This window comes from Taeniopygia guttata, chromosome 7 (assembly GCF_048771995.1).
Source record: "Taeniopygia guttata chromosome 7, bTaeGut7.mat, whole genome shotgun sequence".
NCBI lineage: Eukaryota > Metazoa > Chordata > Aves > Passeriformes > Estrildidae > Taeniopygia > Taeniopygia guttata.
The window spans coordinates 17,741,513-17,758,503 of NC_133032.1; the positions used below are offsets into that span (position 1 = coordinate 17,741,513).

At 47.2% G+C, this 16,991-nt stretch overlaps 2 protein-coding genes and 1 non-coding gene across 9 annotated transcripts in view; all 3 read left to right on the forward strand.

The window, feature by feature from the left end:
• The window catches only part of HOXD3 (homeobox D3), a 30,892-nt gene that overhangs the window by 3,358 nt on the left and 10,543 nt on the right, over positions 1 to 16,991 (forward strand). For 2 of the 5 annotated variants that reach the window (XM_072932281.1, XM_072932284.1), the window contains exon 2: positions 4,748 to 4,774. The exons of 2 other annotated variants lie outside the window; for them this stretch is intronic. The gene's annotated coding sequence lies outside the window, so the exon portion shown is untranslated. Of the gene's footprint in view, positions 1 to 3,642; positions 3,665 to 4,747; positions 4,775 to 16,991 lie in introns of those variants that run through there. One more of the 5 variants, XM_072932282.1, reaches the window with a different exon arrangement.
• Positions 2,351 to 13,309, forward strand: HOXD4 (homeobox D4). Of its 3 annotated transcripts, none has more exons than XM_072932286.1 (3): positions 2,351 to 3,664; positions 4,748 to 4,774; positions 9,706 to 10,361. In XM_072932286.1, the coding sequence occupies exons 1-3, from the start codon at positions 3,451 to 3,453 to the stop codon at positions 10,008 to 10,010; spliced, it is 546 nt and encodes a 181-aa protein (XP_072788387.1). In that variant the 5' UTR covers positions 2,351 to 3,450; the 3' UTR covers positions 10,011 to 10,361. The 3 variants fall into 3 exon arrangements, with proteins under 3 accessions (XP_072788387.1, XP_072788386.1, XP_032605290.1); XM_072932285.1 differs by lacking the exons at positions 2,351 to 3,664; positions 4,748 to 4,774 and adding exons at positions 4,957 to 9,301; positions 11,385 to 13,309 and having other exon boundaries at positions 9,706 to 9,802; XM_032749399.3 differs by lacking the exons at positions 2,351 to 3,664; positions 4,748 to 4,774 and adding an exon at positions 4,957 to 9,301.
• On the forward strand, positions 7,541 to 7,652 carry MIR10A (microRNA mir-10a). The gene has a single exon (NR_049164.1). It is a non-coding gene; the product is annotated as a microRNA mir-10a (primary transcript).

Consider the following 16,991-nt stretch of genomic DNA (forward strand, 5'->3'; position numbering starts at 1 on the left):
CCGTACCCTGCCTCCCGCCTGCCTACGGCAGAGGCCCACCGGCGGCCGGGGACATGGGCGGGGCTCCGCTGCCCTCCTCGGGCGTCTCAAGGCGCCGCCCGGTTGTCCCACTCTTTCCAGCGCCGGGATTTCCCGTCTCACCCGGGTCCGCAGACCCTGGCGCGCCCCGGTGCGCGCCCCCGCGCTCCCCCTGCCTAACCCGCGGTGCCGCGGGGCTCCCCTCGTGTGCCCCGCTGCCCTCCCGGTCACCAGCCCGCGCTTTGATGTCGGGCACCCGCCTCTTCCCTCCCCGTTCCTTTGATGCGGGTGCCAGAGCACCCTCCTTCCCGCCGGCTCCCTTCCCGCGGGCAGAGCCCCCGGCCCCCGCACACCTCCCTTGCCTCCTGCAAGCCGAGGCCCGGCACAGTTCCCTGCCTCCTCCTCACCTGGTGCCTGCGGGCTTCACCTTCCCCAGCCGTGCCCGGACACGACCCTGGCGGCACCCACCCCCACGGGCCGTGCCTACCCCGGCAGACGCTCCCACGGCCCCCGGCCTCCCCTCCCTGCCCCGCACTCCTCTCCCTCTGCCCCCGCGGACCCGAGGTGTCGCCGCCGCTGCCCTGTTTGATGTTGAGGCGCGGCTCGACGCCGCCCTGCCCTCTCCGGGCCTCTGCTGCCGCCGCATCTGCCCGCGGGCGTGGGGTGCTGCAGGCAGGGGCCTTTGCATGCCCACATCCTGCTCTTCGAGGGCATGGGCGACGAGGTGACTGTTGAAAAGTCGGGGTTATGATAAAAGCAGAGGGGCAAAATGCGTTGGACGCTATCAAGGTGCTTGGTAGGTCTTCAAAGTCAGAGATGGAACCTGTAATTTTCTGGCAGTGTGGTAGGATGCCGGTTGTCGTGTCTGTCAGGTTGCATTGAGAGCGATGGCGGCATGCACATGTGATTCAATTCCCCCAGCCTCTTTATCACAATTACCAGAGGGAAACTGATTGTTACTGTGTTATTTCATTACACCTCTTATCTGTCTCCAGATCATCAGCCCCAAATATGAAAACTTGCATAAAAGCCTAGAGAATGAACTGGCCAGAGCTTCAAAGTCAAATTTCACATCTGCATTTTAGAATAGGAAATGTGAAAATTGTTCTAATTCCCACTTCAAAAATCTCATGGCTAGAATTACTCAGTTACTGAAACATTTGTCTTGTCCTTAAATGAGAGGGAGCTGTATCTCAATCATCAATTCCTCACTATCTCACAGCCTCATCTTTCACAGCCCCATGTTCAGGACACGTGTTCCTGAACCACATGCCCAGCCCGGGCCGCCTCGTTTGCCAGGGGCTGAGACTTCTGCAGCCTGACTGCCATGCCACCTGCCCCTCCACAGCTCCTCTCCTCCTGCACATGCCGGGCAGTCTCGCATCTCCAAACTATGGCCTTCTCTTGACCATGAGGCAGGCCAGGAGAGCTGAAGCAGTCACAGACACCCCTTAGGGAGGGATGTGATGCTCAATGTCCTGCACAGGGCCTGGAGCCCACCCATGGGCCCCGCTGCCTGGGACCTGACCTTTGCCATACCCAGCCTCAGTGCCAGGCCTGGGGCAAACGCACTTGATTCTGCATTGTAGTTCTTGTCCCAGATTATTTTCCCCACATTTTATTGCACTCTCTCATTACACCCTACCCCTCATGTCCTAGTATGTAGTCTTTTCTTGCCCCTTTCCAGGTATGGCCACTTTGGCTCCCTGCAGCTGCCTGCTGCTGAAGCCCTTCTTCCAGAGGCCATTGAGGGTGATGTTTGGGGAGGAGGTAGCTGGAGGCTGTCACAAAGCCTGATCCAGGGCCCACTGTGGCCAGGCCCAGCTGCCTGAGCAAGGCTCAGGGAGCTCCAGGGAGCTTGTCCCTCTGCCTGCTCAGGACTGGGAGCACAGGCTGAAAGAGACCCTGAAGTCAGCCCCATGCAAGGCAGCCCACTCCTCTTTCTGGGGTGGCTGGCTGGAGCCCCTGGGCCTGATAAAGCTTCTCAGATCATGTACTATGTCTGAAATGACACCTTGTGCATTCCCCCTCTCTGCCAGCTCTCCTAGGCAGAGGAGGGGGAAAGGGCTGTTCCACAGCTTAGGCCATTGAAAAAGCACTAAGGCAATGTGAGTAAGGCCTTGCAAAGAGCAAGAAAAATTGTGGAATGCAAAGCCACTCTGGATCATAAAGGAGCAGGGAAGGATCTCGGGATGCCTCTTGTTGTCTGAAGGAAAACGAATCGTTCAGCTGTGATTGGAGCCATCTAAAAATACAGTGAGAGCTGAGTTGGCCCTTTTGGGTGACTTCATAAGAAGTAAGAGCAGAGGTGACTTCATAAGAAGTAAGAGCAGACTCTAGTGTTAAACAGGCACCCCTCAGTTGGTGCCACCACCCAGCAAGGGATTGCATTTTGCTCGTTTTCCAGAGCTGAGCCCCCGGGCGGAGGCGCACTCTCACCCGGGCCGGGCGAGTGGCCGTGCCCCCTCTGCACGGGGCCGGTCCCCGGCGGGGCTGACACAGCTCCCGCCCTCTGGCGAAGGCACCAACCCTTCCTGGGATGCACCAGGAGCTGCTGGCCGCTCCGGCGTCCTCATCTTAGCCATGATAGATTGGGAGCTGATGCCCGGGTTTCTTCATGCTGTGTGACTGCCAGGGACATTTGACTTCCTGTGCTCGGGCTCCTTGAAATTCTCATTTGCGAACTCACACCCTGCTCCCTTCACACCAGGGCTCTTTTATTGCTTTATAACCGTCCTTAAACTTCCAGTCCTCAAAGATCTCATTGTGGCAGGCTTCACACTTTCTCCCTTTCCGAAGCCCTGTGCACTCACTGTTTGCAGCAGTTTGGTCACTTACAAAGGTCCCTCGGATGCCCGGCGGTGCCCCTGGCATAGCTCTCCCAAATTTTGAGATGGATGACTCAAAGCCATTTTGCAGGGGAGCCTCACCAAAATGCCATAAATACCCAGGGAAGGGAAAAAATGTTCCATCTTTCAGTTGTTTTTTTTTCTTTTGTTTTGGTGGGACTGTTTTTTCTTTCCTCCTAGAGATGAGCCCCCTTGTACCCTAAGAGCTATAAAGAAAGGTTTGGACCGCTACCCACAGAAAACACGCTCGGCTCCTTTCCCAAGAGCACATTGGGAGTACTAAGTCCCCTTTGCAGCTCTTCCTAAAACACGCTGCTCAAAAAGGCCGGCATAACGCCACGCAGCTGAGCTCCCACCCATCCCCGCTATTTTGACCCGGTCCCGTTTTATAGGACAGATTCAGAGAACCTTTATTTAGCGAATAAAAGTTTAAAGCCGAGGGTTATTTATGGTTCCACAGAGATAAGTCCTGAGTGGCTATTTAGAAGCACGTGATTCCAATAAACTTTGTTTTATGGCTTGAGAGTTGACAAGCCAAAATATAATTCCCACCATAAATTAGTTTAAGAGCATACAAGTGCAGATGCTTTCGTTCCTGGAAGCAGTAATCGGGAAAGTGTTAGCAGGGAACCGTCGGCGGAATGCGAGCGCGCAGGCACCTCTGCTCCCGGGTCCCGCAGGCCGCGGGGGAGCGCGCAGTGAGTCCGCAGCCCGACTCCGCTCCGCCGCCGCGCTCGGCCCTCGGCGCCCCGCCACCCCCGCGGCAGCGCGGAGCGGCTCTGCTGGGAAACGCGCAGGTACAGCTCAGGTGGCCGCTGCCCTCTGCCTGAGATTTCTGAATTTAATGGGATTTCATAAATGGAGATAAGCGGTTTTGGGGTTATTTTTGTTTGGTTTGTTTCTTTGTTGTTTTTTTTTTTTTTTAATTAAATAAAATATTTCTTTTAATAAAAATTGAAGAGAAAAGGATAAAAGGAAAGACTCGGTAAGGTAGTGCCAAAATGCTGATATTAACCCACTCTCCTCTTACTCTCTCCTAGAATGGGCAGAACTTAAATTAAAAAAAAAAATTACCAAGAAAGCTCTTGAGAAGCTCTATACAGTGAACTATTGATACCGAGGCAATTGCTCTGTGTTTAATACAGTAACTCACCAAGATATCGTAGGAAGGCAATACAGGAGAAGAAAAATCGCTCACAGAAAAGAACCTCCCAGTAGTATTTACTTTTAAATATATGACGCGTTTCAGGAAAATTAGACTAAACAAGTGAATTTGTTTCCCTTGTGTGATCTTTGAATATATTTAATAAAATATTTGAAGGAAAGTTGAAGTCAAGTCTATCCTTCTATAATGCAAACAAAGGCGCATGTCTCGTGGTTACTGATAGGTTAATTAGGTGATCCTGAAAGAGAACTATTTTGGACTATTCTGATAAAATTGTAGGTCTTTCTGTATTTAGCACGGATATAATGCTGCATGGCGTATTTTGTGGGTGATAGTTTGGCAAAGGTGATCTGAATGTGACTGGATTCCCACAGAAAAAAAAAAAAAAAAGGCCTTTGTTATTCTTTTCCATTAGTGAAAGAGGGAGGTCTGGCTCTTCATTTCTTTAGAAATTATCTCCTATAAAATTTAGACTATGAATATTAAAAGTGAAAGATCACACCCCAGGCACAGGGAAAGCGTGTATTCATAAAAAACTGCCTGAACGCAACGTGGTCCTCATTTGGAAGGGGCTTCCATCCCACCACTTCTCTGCTTGCAGGATTTACCACCAGCTCCTCTTTGCCTTCATCTATCAAACGTGGTTTGTAATTGTTCTCCAGAAATATCACCCATATGTGGAATATAACAGTAACAAACGTTTTTATTGCAACAGGTTCTGCAGCATGGAAGAACATCCACAGTAAGTAACCTTTTATTTCTTGTAGAGTTTGCATTATTCAAAAATCCTGGTTCTTCCCTTCGGACTGAAAAAACTGCCAAACTATGATTCCTGATGAATATTTCTTCCATCTCCTCCCCCACCACTCCCTCTTGAAAAAAAAAGGGAAAAAAAAAAAAAAAGAAAAAGAAAAAAGGAAAAGAAAAAGAAAAAGAAAAAAAAAAAGACTGTGTCAGCATGTGAAGGTTCTTGTGGAGTCAGTCAGTTTGTGGTACCATGTCATAATCCTGGCTAGCATTAAAAGCAGAGGTGCAGTCTCCTGGGGGTTTATTACAGGGCTATACAGGTGTCGTCCTGCTTTTAAGCACTCCAAAGCAATTAGCAGCGTTTCCATTTTAACTCGGCGGGACTGTACAGCGCCTCCCTGTGCAGAATCCAGACGGATCACGTTATATCCCAGCACCTCATAACCTTGGCTACTCCCACTCTTTTCTCCAGACGGGATCCCAAGCAGAGCTGTGCCTGCTTTCTGCGGCTCCCCGGGTTTGGCACAGGCTGGTGCCTGGGTGGGAGAGGCTGCAGGAGCTGGGGCAGCCCAGCTGCAGCCTGGTTCTGCGGGCAGCAGAGCTGATATGTGCTGCGAGAGGTCTCGGGGCAAGGGAGACTCTAACGTGGATTTAAATGCTGTGAAGGCATGGAATAGAACGGGTATCAGAGCTTAGGAGGGCAATCTTTTACTGTAGGGGTTTTCGCATCCCAGATGGTCCTGCCTGAGCTGCGCCAGGGGGACCGAGGGGAGGGCAGAAGATCCGTGTGCATCAGTAACTGCTGTTGAACCTTTCTGGCTCTAGTGAGGAGCTGGGTGCATTGGTCCTGGTCCTCCAGGCTGAGACCGGCTTGTCTCTCAAAGAGGGAAAGAAAGACTGCGATATTTGGAGATTCATCAGGGTGTACATTGCCCTTCCCGTTTCTGCCAGCCCGGCTCTGACCCGGAGCATGTACAGGAGAGGAGTGTTTGTGTGTGTGTTTGCGTTTCCCTGCTTCCTCTCCCTGTTTCCTGATAAATAATCTGTTTCACTATACGTGCCAAGCTTCTCCTGGTCTTTTTGTCTTCCGTTGCAATATTGGTTTTCGAGTCCTATAAATATGAACTAAAGAATCGCCTTCAGCGTTGCAATTTTAATTGTGTTCCATAGGTAACTTTCCTTCCCCCACAGCTCAGTCCTGTGCTACCAGGACGCCCTTGGCATTTTTTTACAGGGTCGGCCCTAAATGTATGGATTACTTGTTTTCTGCCAACGTACATTTAGCATACTGATTATGAACCGGAATACAAAAAGCCTGATAGATCAAAAGTATTTTGTATGGGCAGTTGAACAGGAGGTGAATATCTAACGCTTTTGTTCATCAATAACTCTTTGGCTTTGACCTGTCTGAGCAAGTCGTGCAATAAGGTGAAACGCAGGTCACAGCGTCTAACAAATATGAAAATGTGTAGTATTAAGCAGAACGGGGAGCTGCCGCTTCCCCAGCTTCATCGCTGCTCCCTGGGCAGCCCTCGGCGGGCTCGTCCGCTCCCGGGGGCTGCCCCAAAGGAGAGCTCTCTTTGGGGGGCGGAGGGGAGTTACCCTGCCAGTTCAGCCGGGTGCTAAATAACCCCCGCGAGGGCGGGGGGGTGTCCCCTCTCCCCTCAGAGAAAGGATGCGAAAGCGGAGAGAGATGCTGAAAATAACTGGGTAGGGATTTGAAGAATCCGGGGGGAGATTAAGGATATAAAGTCGTTTTGAGTTGCACTTGCTGTGAAGGAAGCACCGCCGCAGTGGTAGGAAAGCAGACGTTTGAAAATAGCATCTCCCAGCTCAGGCACTTGGGAGCTGGAGCCAAGCAAACAACCCGGTACACATCGCTCGGATAAGCGCAACACCCCCAAATCTGCCCTCCGCAGTGGTTGGATGTATCACACCCGCACCATTATTTGTCCTTATGGTGCCTGTTTTAAATAGTGGAAGGAGAAGAGGTTGACCGCAGGACAGCAGTGAGGAGCTGGGTCAGACACAATTCATGAACTTTTGTACTCCTGTGTGCCGCTGTCGACAAAGTAAAAATAATGAAACTTTGTGATATGTTTGTAAATGATTTCGGCTGACCTCTCGCCCTGCCCTTCACCATAAACGCTACGGCAGGGAAAACCTGGGAGGGTGCGAGGCTAAGGCTCGCAGGCAGATCGCGGGGATAATAGCTAGACCAGCATAATAGGATGAAGGTAAATTTGGAAACTATCTTTTTCCCGAGAGCAACTAACTCTAGCTTTTAATCTCATCTTTTTCACCAACCCCTGTTTCTGTTGTCGGCTGTTTTGCTTCTGTTTCGATTTTTTAGAAATTATTTTTTATTTTGGGGGAATTTCTAATTATGGAGAATATTTTCAGATTCATGTTAACCTAAATATTTAAAGACTCCTTAATAAATTGCTTTAACCACTATTATTCTAAATAGCGCAATTTGACTGACCACGTCCATTTTCCATAGCGAGGGCGTAAGTGGCAGAGAATTTAAAGAAAGCGGCAGGTCTTTCTGAGAATTTGGTAGGCGAAATTCGTCGCTATGAATTGGTGGAGGGTCGTATAGCTCTATTGCAGCACTAATAAGAAGCGTGAATCTTTTCTGAAATCCCACCTTCCTGCAAATCTGTATTTCAGAGCTGAGTCCCAGCAGAATAGTTTGCATTCCTCAGAAGACAGTAAGAGACTAAGAGAATGGCAAAGACCTGCTATATTGTAGATGAAAACAGAATGTTATTACGTTGTCTATATATACCCTGTAGAACCGAATTTGTGTGATATTCATATAGTCACAGATTCGATTCTAGGGGAATATATGGTCGATGCAAAAACTTCACCTTTCTGCAGATGGTTAGAAGTTAAAATACTGGCGGAATCAAGAGGCATGTGCGTGCTGAACACTGAGAAATTATAAAAGTTTTGCTGCCTCGCTCCTATTCACTAGGTTTTAGGACGTTTCTTAAAACTTCAGTTGTCGTTCAGTCCTAACTCTCACTGACAATCTGTGAATTTAAACAGTTAAATTCACCAGAAGCTACAAAATTTCTGGGGAAAAAAAAAAAAAAAAAGATATTATCTACCAATCAGTGAATGAGTCTTTTATAAGATACTCATAAATTAACTAGATATGCCAGACGTTAGCAAAATTTCCCTGTCAAGGGTCCAGATCGCATCAAAATATTTACGACAGCAGCAAAAGCAGCATTCGCCTCGCTGGAATGTATTTACTTGTGCTTCAGGAATGATATTGATGAATGAAGACCGAATTTATCTCATTAAATCCGTGATATTTTTAACCTAATTAAATGACGTCTCCAGCTCAATTGATTGAACTTTAGTGGTTAAAAGTGAGCTCTTTCTTGCCATCTGTATGATTTTATATACATACATGTAGATTTTTGTAAATATACATTGGCGTTTGCGTCTGTGCACGCATACGTATGCAGACGTATATTTTGAGGCTTGAAAGTGAATGAGAAGTTACTGATTGCCTAATTTTATTCAGCAGAACTAAATTCTGGTAACTTTTGGATGACCTCTGCTAGACAAAGACAGGACAGATCTATTGTACATCATATTAGCCTCTTCTTTGATGGCTTTTCTTTCCCTCGCCTGCTTATCAGTTTCTTCCCTTTTAACCCCGCTTCAGCTCATCGCTCTGTATATTCCTTTCGATTCTTTTTCTTATTTTATTTAAAGCGAGGTACCAAGCCCCGGTGGCGATGCTGGCTAGCAGATCGGAGGGCAGGGCAGCATCCCCCGAGCTGGGGGAAGCCGGCTCAGACAAAAGGCTGTGGGCAGGGCAGCGGCCGCCGCCCCGGGGGTACCCCTACACCTCCGGTACCTGGTTTGCGGGTGCGGCCCGCCGGAGAGGGGGGTCATTGGGTTAGGGGGATGTTATTGAGTGGAATCGCTGGAAATGCGGGGAAATGCGGCGGTGGGCGCCCGGCTCCCCATTGGCCGGGCCGGTCACATGCCCGCCTAACTTTATTCAGTTGACAGCAAGTAGGAGGGCTCTATGGCAGGGGAAAAAAAGACAACACGAGAAAAATTAGTATTTTCTACCTTCAGAAATTAATGGCCATGAGTTCGTATATGGTGAACTCTAAGTATGTGGATCCCAAATTTCCTCCTTGCGAGGAATATTTGCAGAATAGCTACTTAGGCGAGCAGGGGGCCGAGTACTACAGTGCCTCGCAGGGCGCTGATTTCCAGCACCAGGGACTCTACCCACGGTCAAACTACAGCGAGCAGCCCTTTAGCTGTAGCAATGCCCAGGGCTCTGCCGGGCAGCCGCGGGGTCACGGACAGGAGCAATCCGGCCCGGCGAGCCACTTCCCCGGCCCAGCAGAGCATTGTCCACCGCCTCCAATGTCCAACTCGCGAGCCTGCAGCCAGCAGCCGGCCCTCAAACCCCCAAACGGCTCCGCACTTAAGCAGCCAGCAGTAGTTTATCCCTGGATGAAGAAAGTCCATGTTAACTCGGGTAAGGATCCTCTTCTTACTTTGCTCTTCTACCCTGCTTCCGATCGTCCTCAGCGGCGCTCTCCCGAGTCCCTGCCAGGCTCGTGGGCGAGCTTTTTAAACCGAGGTGGCCAATTACACTCGCCATAAATTTTTATTGCTGAGGAAATAGGCCGTTGGCCATGCGGGGCTTTGCCGTGCAGGATAAAACTCCATTTTAGGAGCCTTCTAGAGGCTCCCAGCCTACCTAGCTGCGTGTGCCCGTAGCGCCTGCCTCAAACGAGGGGGAAAGCAGCCCGGCCATTGTAAGCAACTGGGACGAATCCAGCTCGGCCACATGCTCGCAGCTCATAAGGTTTTCTTTTGTAAAGTCGGACCGGCAAGTCAAGATTAGCTTTGTAAAAGTTCTCCGTATTTTTTTCCCAGTGAATCCCAATTACAACGGAGGGGAACCTAAACGCTCCCGCACAGCTTACACCAGACAGCAAGTCCTAGAACTGGAAAAAGAATTTCATTTTAACAGGTACCTGACCAGGCGCCGCCGTATCGAGATAGCCCACACTTTGTGTCTCTCTGAGCGCCAGATCAAGATCTGGTTTCAGAACAGAAGAATGAAGTGGAAAAAAGATCACAAACTGCCCAACACGAAGGGCAGATCTTCTTCCTCTGGTTCAAACCCCCATTTACAAACTGGTTCCAAGGACCATCAGACTGACTTGACAACTTTGTAGAAGAGGTGAAATTTTCCATTTCATCCTTCGCTTCTGACCAGTACTGTACATAACTGACACTGCCCAAGCAGAACCTGCATGTAGCAGCTAAGGACACGAGAAACTGTCATCTTTCTTTAAGGTACTGTTGTACAAAGGAGACAAAATGACGCTACTTTGGACTTTATTTTATTTGCCTCTGCTAGCACAACCTAAAAAAGGAAAACAAACAAAAAAAAAAAAAAAAGAAAAGAAAAAGGGAAAGAAAAAAAGAGGGGAAAACAAACAAACCATCATGCAGGCAGTGGGAATTGGGAAAATATTAAACGAGACCTTCTGTCCTTAAAAAATAATAAATCATTGAAAATGAAACTGTCCTGTGTTTCAGTTTTGAATTCTGAAGTGAAGATTGGATGCTTTATTCTGGGATTTATACTTTTAATTGTCTTTTTATCCCATGCAATTTCGGGAGAATGCATTTTGGGCAAGTTGAGGACAGGAAATTCATAGCATAGTCTTTTATTCGAACATAAAGACTAATAATTGTGAACTTTTTTTCGTGTGTGCTGCTTTACCTTTCTCGGTGTAATGAAAATTCTTGCTCATTTCCATAACGTCTCAGAAAGTGTGCATAGAAATGAAGTGAAAACGGGTTATTTTGTGTTCTGGTAATGTTAGTGTATTTATTTATTTGTTGCATAGAAGAATTAAGACAAAAAGAAAAATAGTCAAACCAAAAACGAGGAAGGGGAGCTGAAATACAGTATTTTTCCTTCTCAGTCTCATGAACACATATGTAGTGTTTACTTGTCTTGAACGTACACAACTTTCTTGTTGCCCCCCCCCACCCTTGTTTTTAAATTTCCATCTCTGTGAATAGAAAAAGTGTCCCTGCTCCTTACTGTGTGCCATCCAGAGCAAACAGGCTTGAAATCTGTTTCCAAAGTCTGCTCTGTTCAGCGCTGTGCTTTAAACCATCGATACCTCATTTAAAAATGGAAAGAAAAAAGGAAAAAGAAAGAGGCAAGACCACAAAAAACAACCCCACAAAAAACAACAGCAACCCAGACTGAAAAATTAATGTAATTTCTGATATAAACTGAGCCATTCAAAGCTGAAAGCTGAACACGTTCTTTCAATCAGATTTTAAATTTCTTTTCTACTAGAGAGAGATAGTCTATGTGGGTTGCTGATTTGTTTTGGGTTTATGTTGGGTTTATGTTGGCTTTGGTTTGTTTAGTTTTTAGGCTTGGGTGGATTTTTTAGGATTGGGTATGGGGTTTGGGTTGGTTTTTTTTTTGTTGGGGTTTTTCTGGTTTTGGGTGTTTGGTTTTTGGGGGTTTTTTTGTTTGTCTGTTTGTCTTTTTTTTTTTTTTTTTTATTTTTTTTTTTTAGAACAGTGATTGTTTTTAAGCAAACCATGACACATGACTGCAATGGCTGGAAATCTCAGCAAGTTGCTTTCAGGGAAGATGAAAGGCTTGGATGGGAGCAGAACTGGTCTAATACCCACGAATTTGTCCCTGACTGCTGGTTGCCAAAGTTTTAGTGCTCTGTAACTACCAAACCAAACCAGCTCCCCGAGCCACTTACACCTCTGCTCAGGCGGTTTTAAAGCTCAGCCCTTATCTCCTGTACCCTCAGGGCAGCCTAGGAAAGCGACCACATAGCCAAAATTGTAACGAGGTGATCCCTTTATTAAAGAGAAAAGTGGCGAAGAAGGAAAGTCAGCAAACACTGAAGGGAGGTGGAAGAACAGAGGGTGAGTTAACGTGCCCTTCTCCAGGCTGGATGCTTCCCACTGAGAACTCACGGCTCTCTCTGGGCTCGCTCGGGAAAACACTGGCCAAAATGGGCTTGAATTAATTCGAAAATAAAAGGCGAGCTTTTCAACAAGAGTGTATTCGGCAACGCTAACTGTGGCCAGCAGTTAATTTCTGCCCTTTTCTCATCCCTTGAAGTCCGCAAAGTGTCTTTAAGACTTGGTCTTTTGTTTTAGAGCCTGGAGAAAACTCTTTGTTCTTCCTTAGGGTTAGCCCAGTTCTCAGACTTGCACATGGCAATACTTGAATATCTCCACGTCGTGATATTAAAGATGGATATTCCCGCATTATTCGCATCATTGTTTCTATGACAAAAAGCACCGAGTTCATACATAGTAAAGACGTCTTTTTTCTGACGCCTTCACGTTGAGAAGCTGAAAAGGTATTTTACTGAAGTTCGGCTAAATTGCAGGAACAGGTTCACCCAGAGGACAAATTTTCTATTCGATTAGTTGTATTTCAGCCGGGAAGAGTGACCTCTAAACCCTTAACCTTTTGGACCCAAACTACCCTTCCCTTTCTCTAGCATGGAGAGCAGCTAGCAGCAGCGCTTGAGGAGGGAATTCCTTAGACAAGTTTTCAAGTTTTGTTACACCAGGTTCCTGCAGTAGTGGCCTTTCCTCTCCAGAGCTGCTCAAAGCCATCCTTTTGCTCTTCATACGTATCTATTAAAATAAAGAAGAAAAAAGGGTGTGGGGAAGTAAAATCCCTCTAGCTGCCCTTCTTGAAAATCCTCCTCCCGGACCCCCGCTGTTTTCCTGAAGTCTTATAAGTTGGCTGCGAGCAGGGCAAAAGTGTTATTCGAGAGAGAGCTACCAACTTTGGCATCTGTGGTACAGTCCTGGAAAATACTGGCCTTGGATAAGCAAATCCTTTCTTTGTGCTTCTAATCAACCGAGATGGCTCCCGAAGTTAAAGGACCAACTTCTGCTCCCAGATTTCCTTCCCCCGCCCACTGAAGTCAAACAGGCATGTAGCTGCGAGCAGAATTTGTCTCATTGTCTTTTGAAATGTTAATAACTCCAGGACGAGTGTTGGCTTCAGCAGGCACAGTTCTTACAACCCTGTTTGCACGTCCCCTTTGAGCGAGGCTGGAGCACTATAGGTTCACATAGGTGTGATTGCACCGTAAGATCGGAGAATATGTGAAGTGGCGGCAGAGAGTACCAAACAGAAATAGTTTCCAGCTGCCATTGCTCTGAATGGTCAGGACTGTGTGTAATAATGACCAGTAGCACCCACTGGTCGTTATCTCCCATGCAAAACGAACCTGAGTTGTTTTATTATTTTTTTTTAATGGTTGTAACCCTCCTCCAGAGTTATTTTTTGTATGAAGGAAAGCTGATTATTTTGTTTATCACGGGTACACGTTGTGCATTGGAGCCTTTGTTAAACGGTCGCATCGTCCAGCACTACTCTCATCTCTGTAAAGTGTGATGCTTTTTATAGACTTTGCTGATGTTTTGCTGCCATTGATTAAAGCGTTATTTATACTAACTGTCGCCTGTAGTTTTGATGTAAGCCCTCCGCATCTGAAATAAAAAAAAAAAGGTGTAGCGAAATAGATTCTGGTTTGTACCTTGAACAAGCAATCCTTACAAGGTGGGTCTCTCTTCTGTGAAAATGCTGGTCCCTCCCATCATTACAGTGTTAAAAGACGAGTGACTCTGCATAGCATCCTTCCAAATGTCCCTTTGAACAGGTTTGCTGTTTGCCTCAGCCATAATGGTGTGACTCTAGGCCAAGCTGGAGTCTATATTTACTTTTGGGCTGCAGTTAAAAGTGACTGTCATCCATTTGCTGCTGCTTTGCATTTAACAAGCCCTTCTAGAATGACTCCTGGATTTCTGCATGTGTGGTAGGAGGCAAGGAGCCACACCTGAAATCACCTCGATGCCCACACAGATGTGTGTCTTTTAGGTGAGTCCTGGAAAGAATCAATTAAATAAAGAAATGATAATTCGAAATTGCAATGCGGAGAGTAGTTTTTCCTGAGCAGTAACTCTCACTTTGACAGCGGATATAAAAGAAAGATCACAAGAAAACACAACGTGAAGTCTTAAAACTTTGCCATGCACCTATGGCAAGCATATATTTTTTTTCTTCCCAGTGTAAGTATCTCAGACACTAGCACAGCCAGGAGAAGTCTATTGCACTATTTTTGTCATAAATACTTGCAGTGAGGGCTTGTCTTCTCCTGGAGCGTCGTCAAGGCACGAATCCAAAATTACAGTCTCTGGCTCAGCCCGGGCAGGGAGCAGGGTGCCCAGCAGAAACCATGTGCCCTTACTGCCCAAGTGCGCCCAGGGGAGGCTGGGGTTGCCTTTCTAAGCATACACTCTCTAAGTTTAAATATTGAGGCATATCTTGTGATTATACTTTCTCTCTCTGGTGTTTAATGGCTCCTCCTGTTACTCCCGATACATCAATACAGTTCTGTATATTATATCACCACTAGTCGTTAAGGTAAGAATGAAGAGGAAAGGCAGAGTCAATAGCAAACCCCACTCACTGTACAGTACAGTAAATAGGGACCTCTCGGTGCAGAGCCACACCGCTTCCAACGGCCATGTTTGTTAGCCCTTTCCCCTGATTCTTTTTTCCTTTTTTTTTTTTTTTTCTTCCTCCTTCCCCCCCAAGCCTAGAGACCAAAATAATCTTGCTAGGAACAGTCATAACAGGCAGAATTTCAAAGTGCAAGGAAGATGATAAGAATAGATTTCTACAAGTCCTGACCACGTGATTTGCGAAATAATTAATTCAGCACGTCCCTTAAGAAACACGGAGTCGTCATTAATCTGCCAAGCAAAGGACTCTATCAGACTTGAAAACTGAAGAGATCCCAAGAATATAATATACAAAGGGTGCCGTCCCTCTCCCTGCACACCTAGCTCTTGGGTAGCCGCTGAAAAAGAGACGTCCGGTACGTAAATATTTTTTACTTTTATTCCTCCTTATTTAAGCCTTAATGAACTCAGCTGTCAAACACTTGACAAATAGGGCACGCTGCTTCCTGATTTCCAGCGCGGCAGCGGCCGGGAACCGGACCGGGCGCAAGCGATGACCTTTGCTTCCCAGGGAGCGGGGGAAAGAGGAGCAGCGCGGAGCGCCGCGGAGAGCCGCGGAGCAGGAGGCTGATGGCCGGAGCGCCTCCCGCAGCGGCGGCTCCGGCCGCGGTGCCTGCGCGGGGAGGCGCGGAGCGGAGCGGAGGAAACAATGCGGCTGGCAGGGCAGCCGCTGCCCGGTCCCAGCGGCGGGGAAAGGCCCTCGGCTCCTTCGCAAGCGGGCTCGTAAATTTTGCCGTGAGTCTTTGACAGCGGGGCCGGAGCCAGGGCCGGGCGCGCCTCTCCCCCGCCGCCCGCACAAAGGCCGGCTCCGGCCCCGCTGCCCCGCCGCCCTGGCCGCTCCTGCCCCGGCCGCCCGGGCTGCACCGGAGTCCGGCCGCATGCAGCCCCCAGAGCGGGCATGCCGGCTCGCGAGTCCCCGATCAATAGCCCGGAGTGGGGAAAATAGCATTTTTGTTTTTATACAAAGCCACTCTCTATAAACTCCATAGAATACGGGCGAGTCTGAGATTTCTCTGTGAAATCCCAGTCAGCTGGAAATACCTCCTGCAAACAGGATATTCTTTATTATCCCTTGCTGGAGTAATTTCTAAAAACCCCAGATTGTAGCTTTTTATTGCTTCCGTTTCGGTGGCAGGACAGAGACAAAGTTTCCTATGTTATGAATTATACATTCAAACAATAACACATTAATTCAATTATTCAAAAATGACAAATGTTTGTGTGCTGTGGTAGTGACTAAGGAACAGATTCGCTACTTCACGAGAACTCCTACATTTTTATCAATGAAGTTTAATATTATCCTATTGGGCCGGGAAAGAAACCAAACTCCACCAAGACATGCAGTAAAATGGACCTGAACATAAATCGCAACCCTTTCATAAGAGCGTTTATTCTCGCATATAGCCCGGGCTATTTTATCAGTTTGACAATTGCCGGAGTTGTTGTTATAAATCATCATAAGTAATTCCTGAAAGGGTGCGAGGCTGCTGGGGGGCGGGCGGAGACTGTAAATCTTTCTGTTTTATTGCTCTATGAACATATGCTCCGATTGAAGAAGTCTTAGATCCTTTACTGGAGACAAATTCGCGCAAAGCTGGAGTCCCACCAGCCAAAGGATTAACATTTCCTTAATACTTTTTCAGTCCCCTTCACGAGATCTTAATTCTGGCGTTCGTGGCGAAGGTGCTCCTTTCTTTCAGCCGTCCTCCATTTTCACGTTAAATTTGCCTGTTTTTTCTTCTTCTTCTTTTTTTTTTTTTTCTTTCTATTTTTCTTTTTCTTTTAGCGCTAGACTCTGAAAAGACACCAAAGGGCTGTGAGGCTTTCTCCGGGGGGTTCCGAACTGCCCTTCAAAAAGGCATTTTCTTCTGAATCCTCTTCGTGTTCTTTGCTCGTGTCCAGCTTTTCCCTCTCACTTTTGTGTAGGAAGCTAAAGACCTCTCCGTCATCCAAAATGTCTAAACAGCGGCCAGAATTATGTTCGGCTTTGTGTGCATGTACACAAGTATGCAGAACACGCTGTGCGTGTAGGGGTTGCTGTATGTACACACATACACGCGAGCGCGGGGGGCTCGGCAAAACTACCCAGACACCAAAATATATGGCTGACTGAAAAGGATATAAAGAACCATTACCTCTTACTTGAGGCGAGATTTAAGTGCATCATTTCGAAGAAATATAGGATTATAAATCCGAAGCCATACACAATAATTTACATTGAACTTATGTTTCCATCACTGGACTCCAATCTTTTTATAACTGGTTTGCAAAGTCAGGAAAAGCAATGTAATTTAGATAAATGTTACAATGCACTTACGGTTAGTATAGTAAGGTAATACGTTACTGTCACATCCCCATGCTTTGGATGGTAATGAAATCATAGCAGATGTTAGATTAGGTGTAGTGTATTTATAGCTACAGATATGTTACAAAAAAATCAAACAGAGAAGCTAATACATATATATTTTTTCTTTTGCCTAACCGGTATTGTTGGGGAGCTTTGTGGGCACACATGACAGATATACACAGGGTTTACTCCATGTCTCTTTATACACACATAGCAGGGAGGCTGGCTCAGGGCAGACACACACACGCACAAATGTCGTGAGGGT

What these genes read in the sequence shown, in the direction of transcription:
- HOXD4 (XM_032749399.3), top strand. Translation starts at nt 8,893, where the DNA reads ATGGCCATGAGTTCGTATATGGTGAACTCTAAGTATGTGGATCCCAAA. An exon ending in GAAAGTCCATGTTAACTCGG is followed by an intron (nt 9,302 to 9,705) that starts GTAAGGATCCTC and finishes TTTTTTTCCCAG; the next exon opens with TGAATCCCAATTACAACGGA.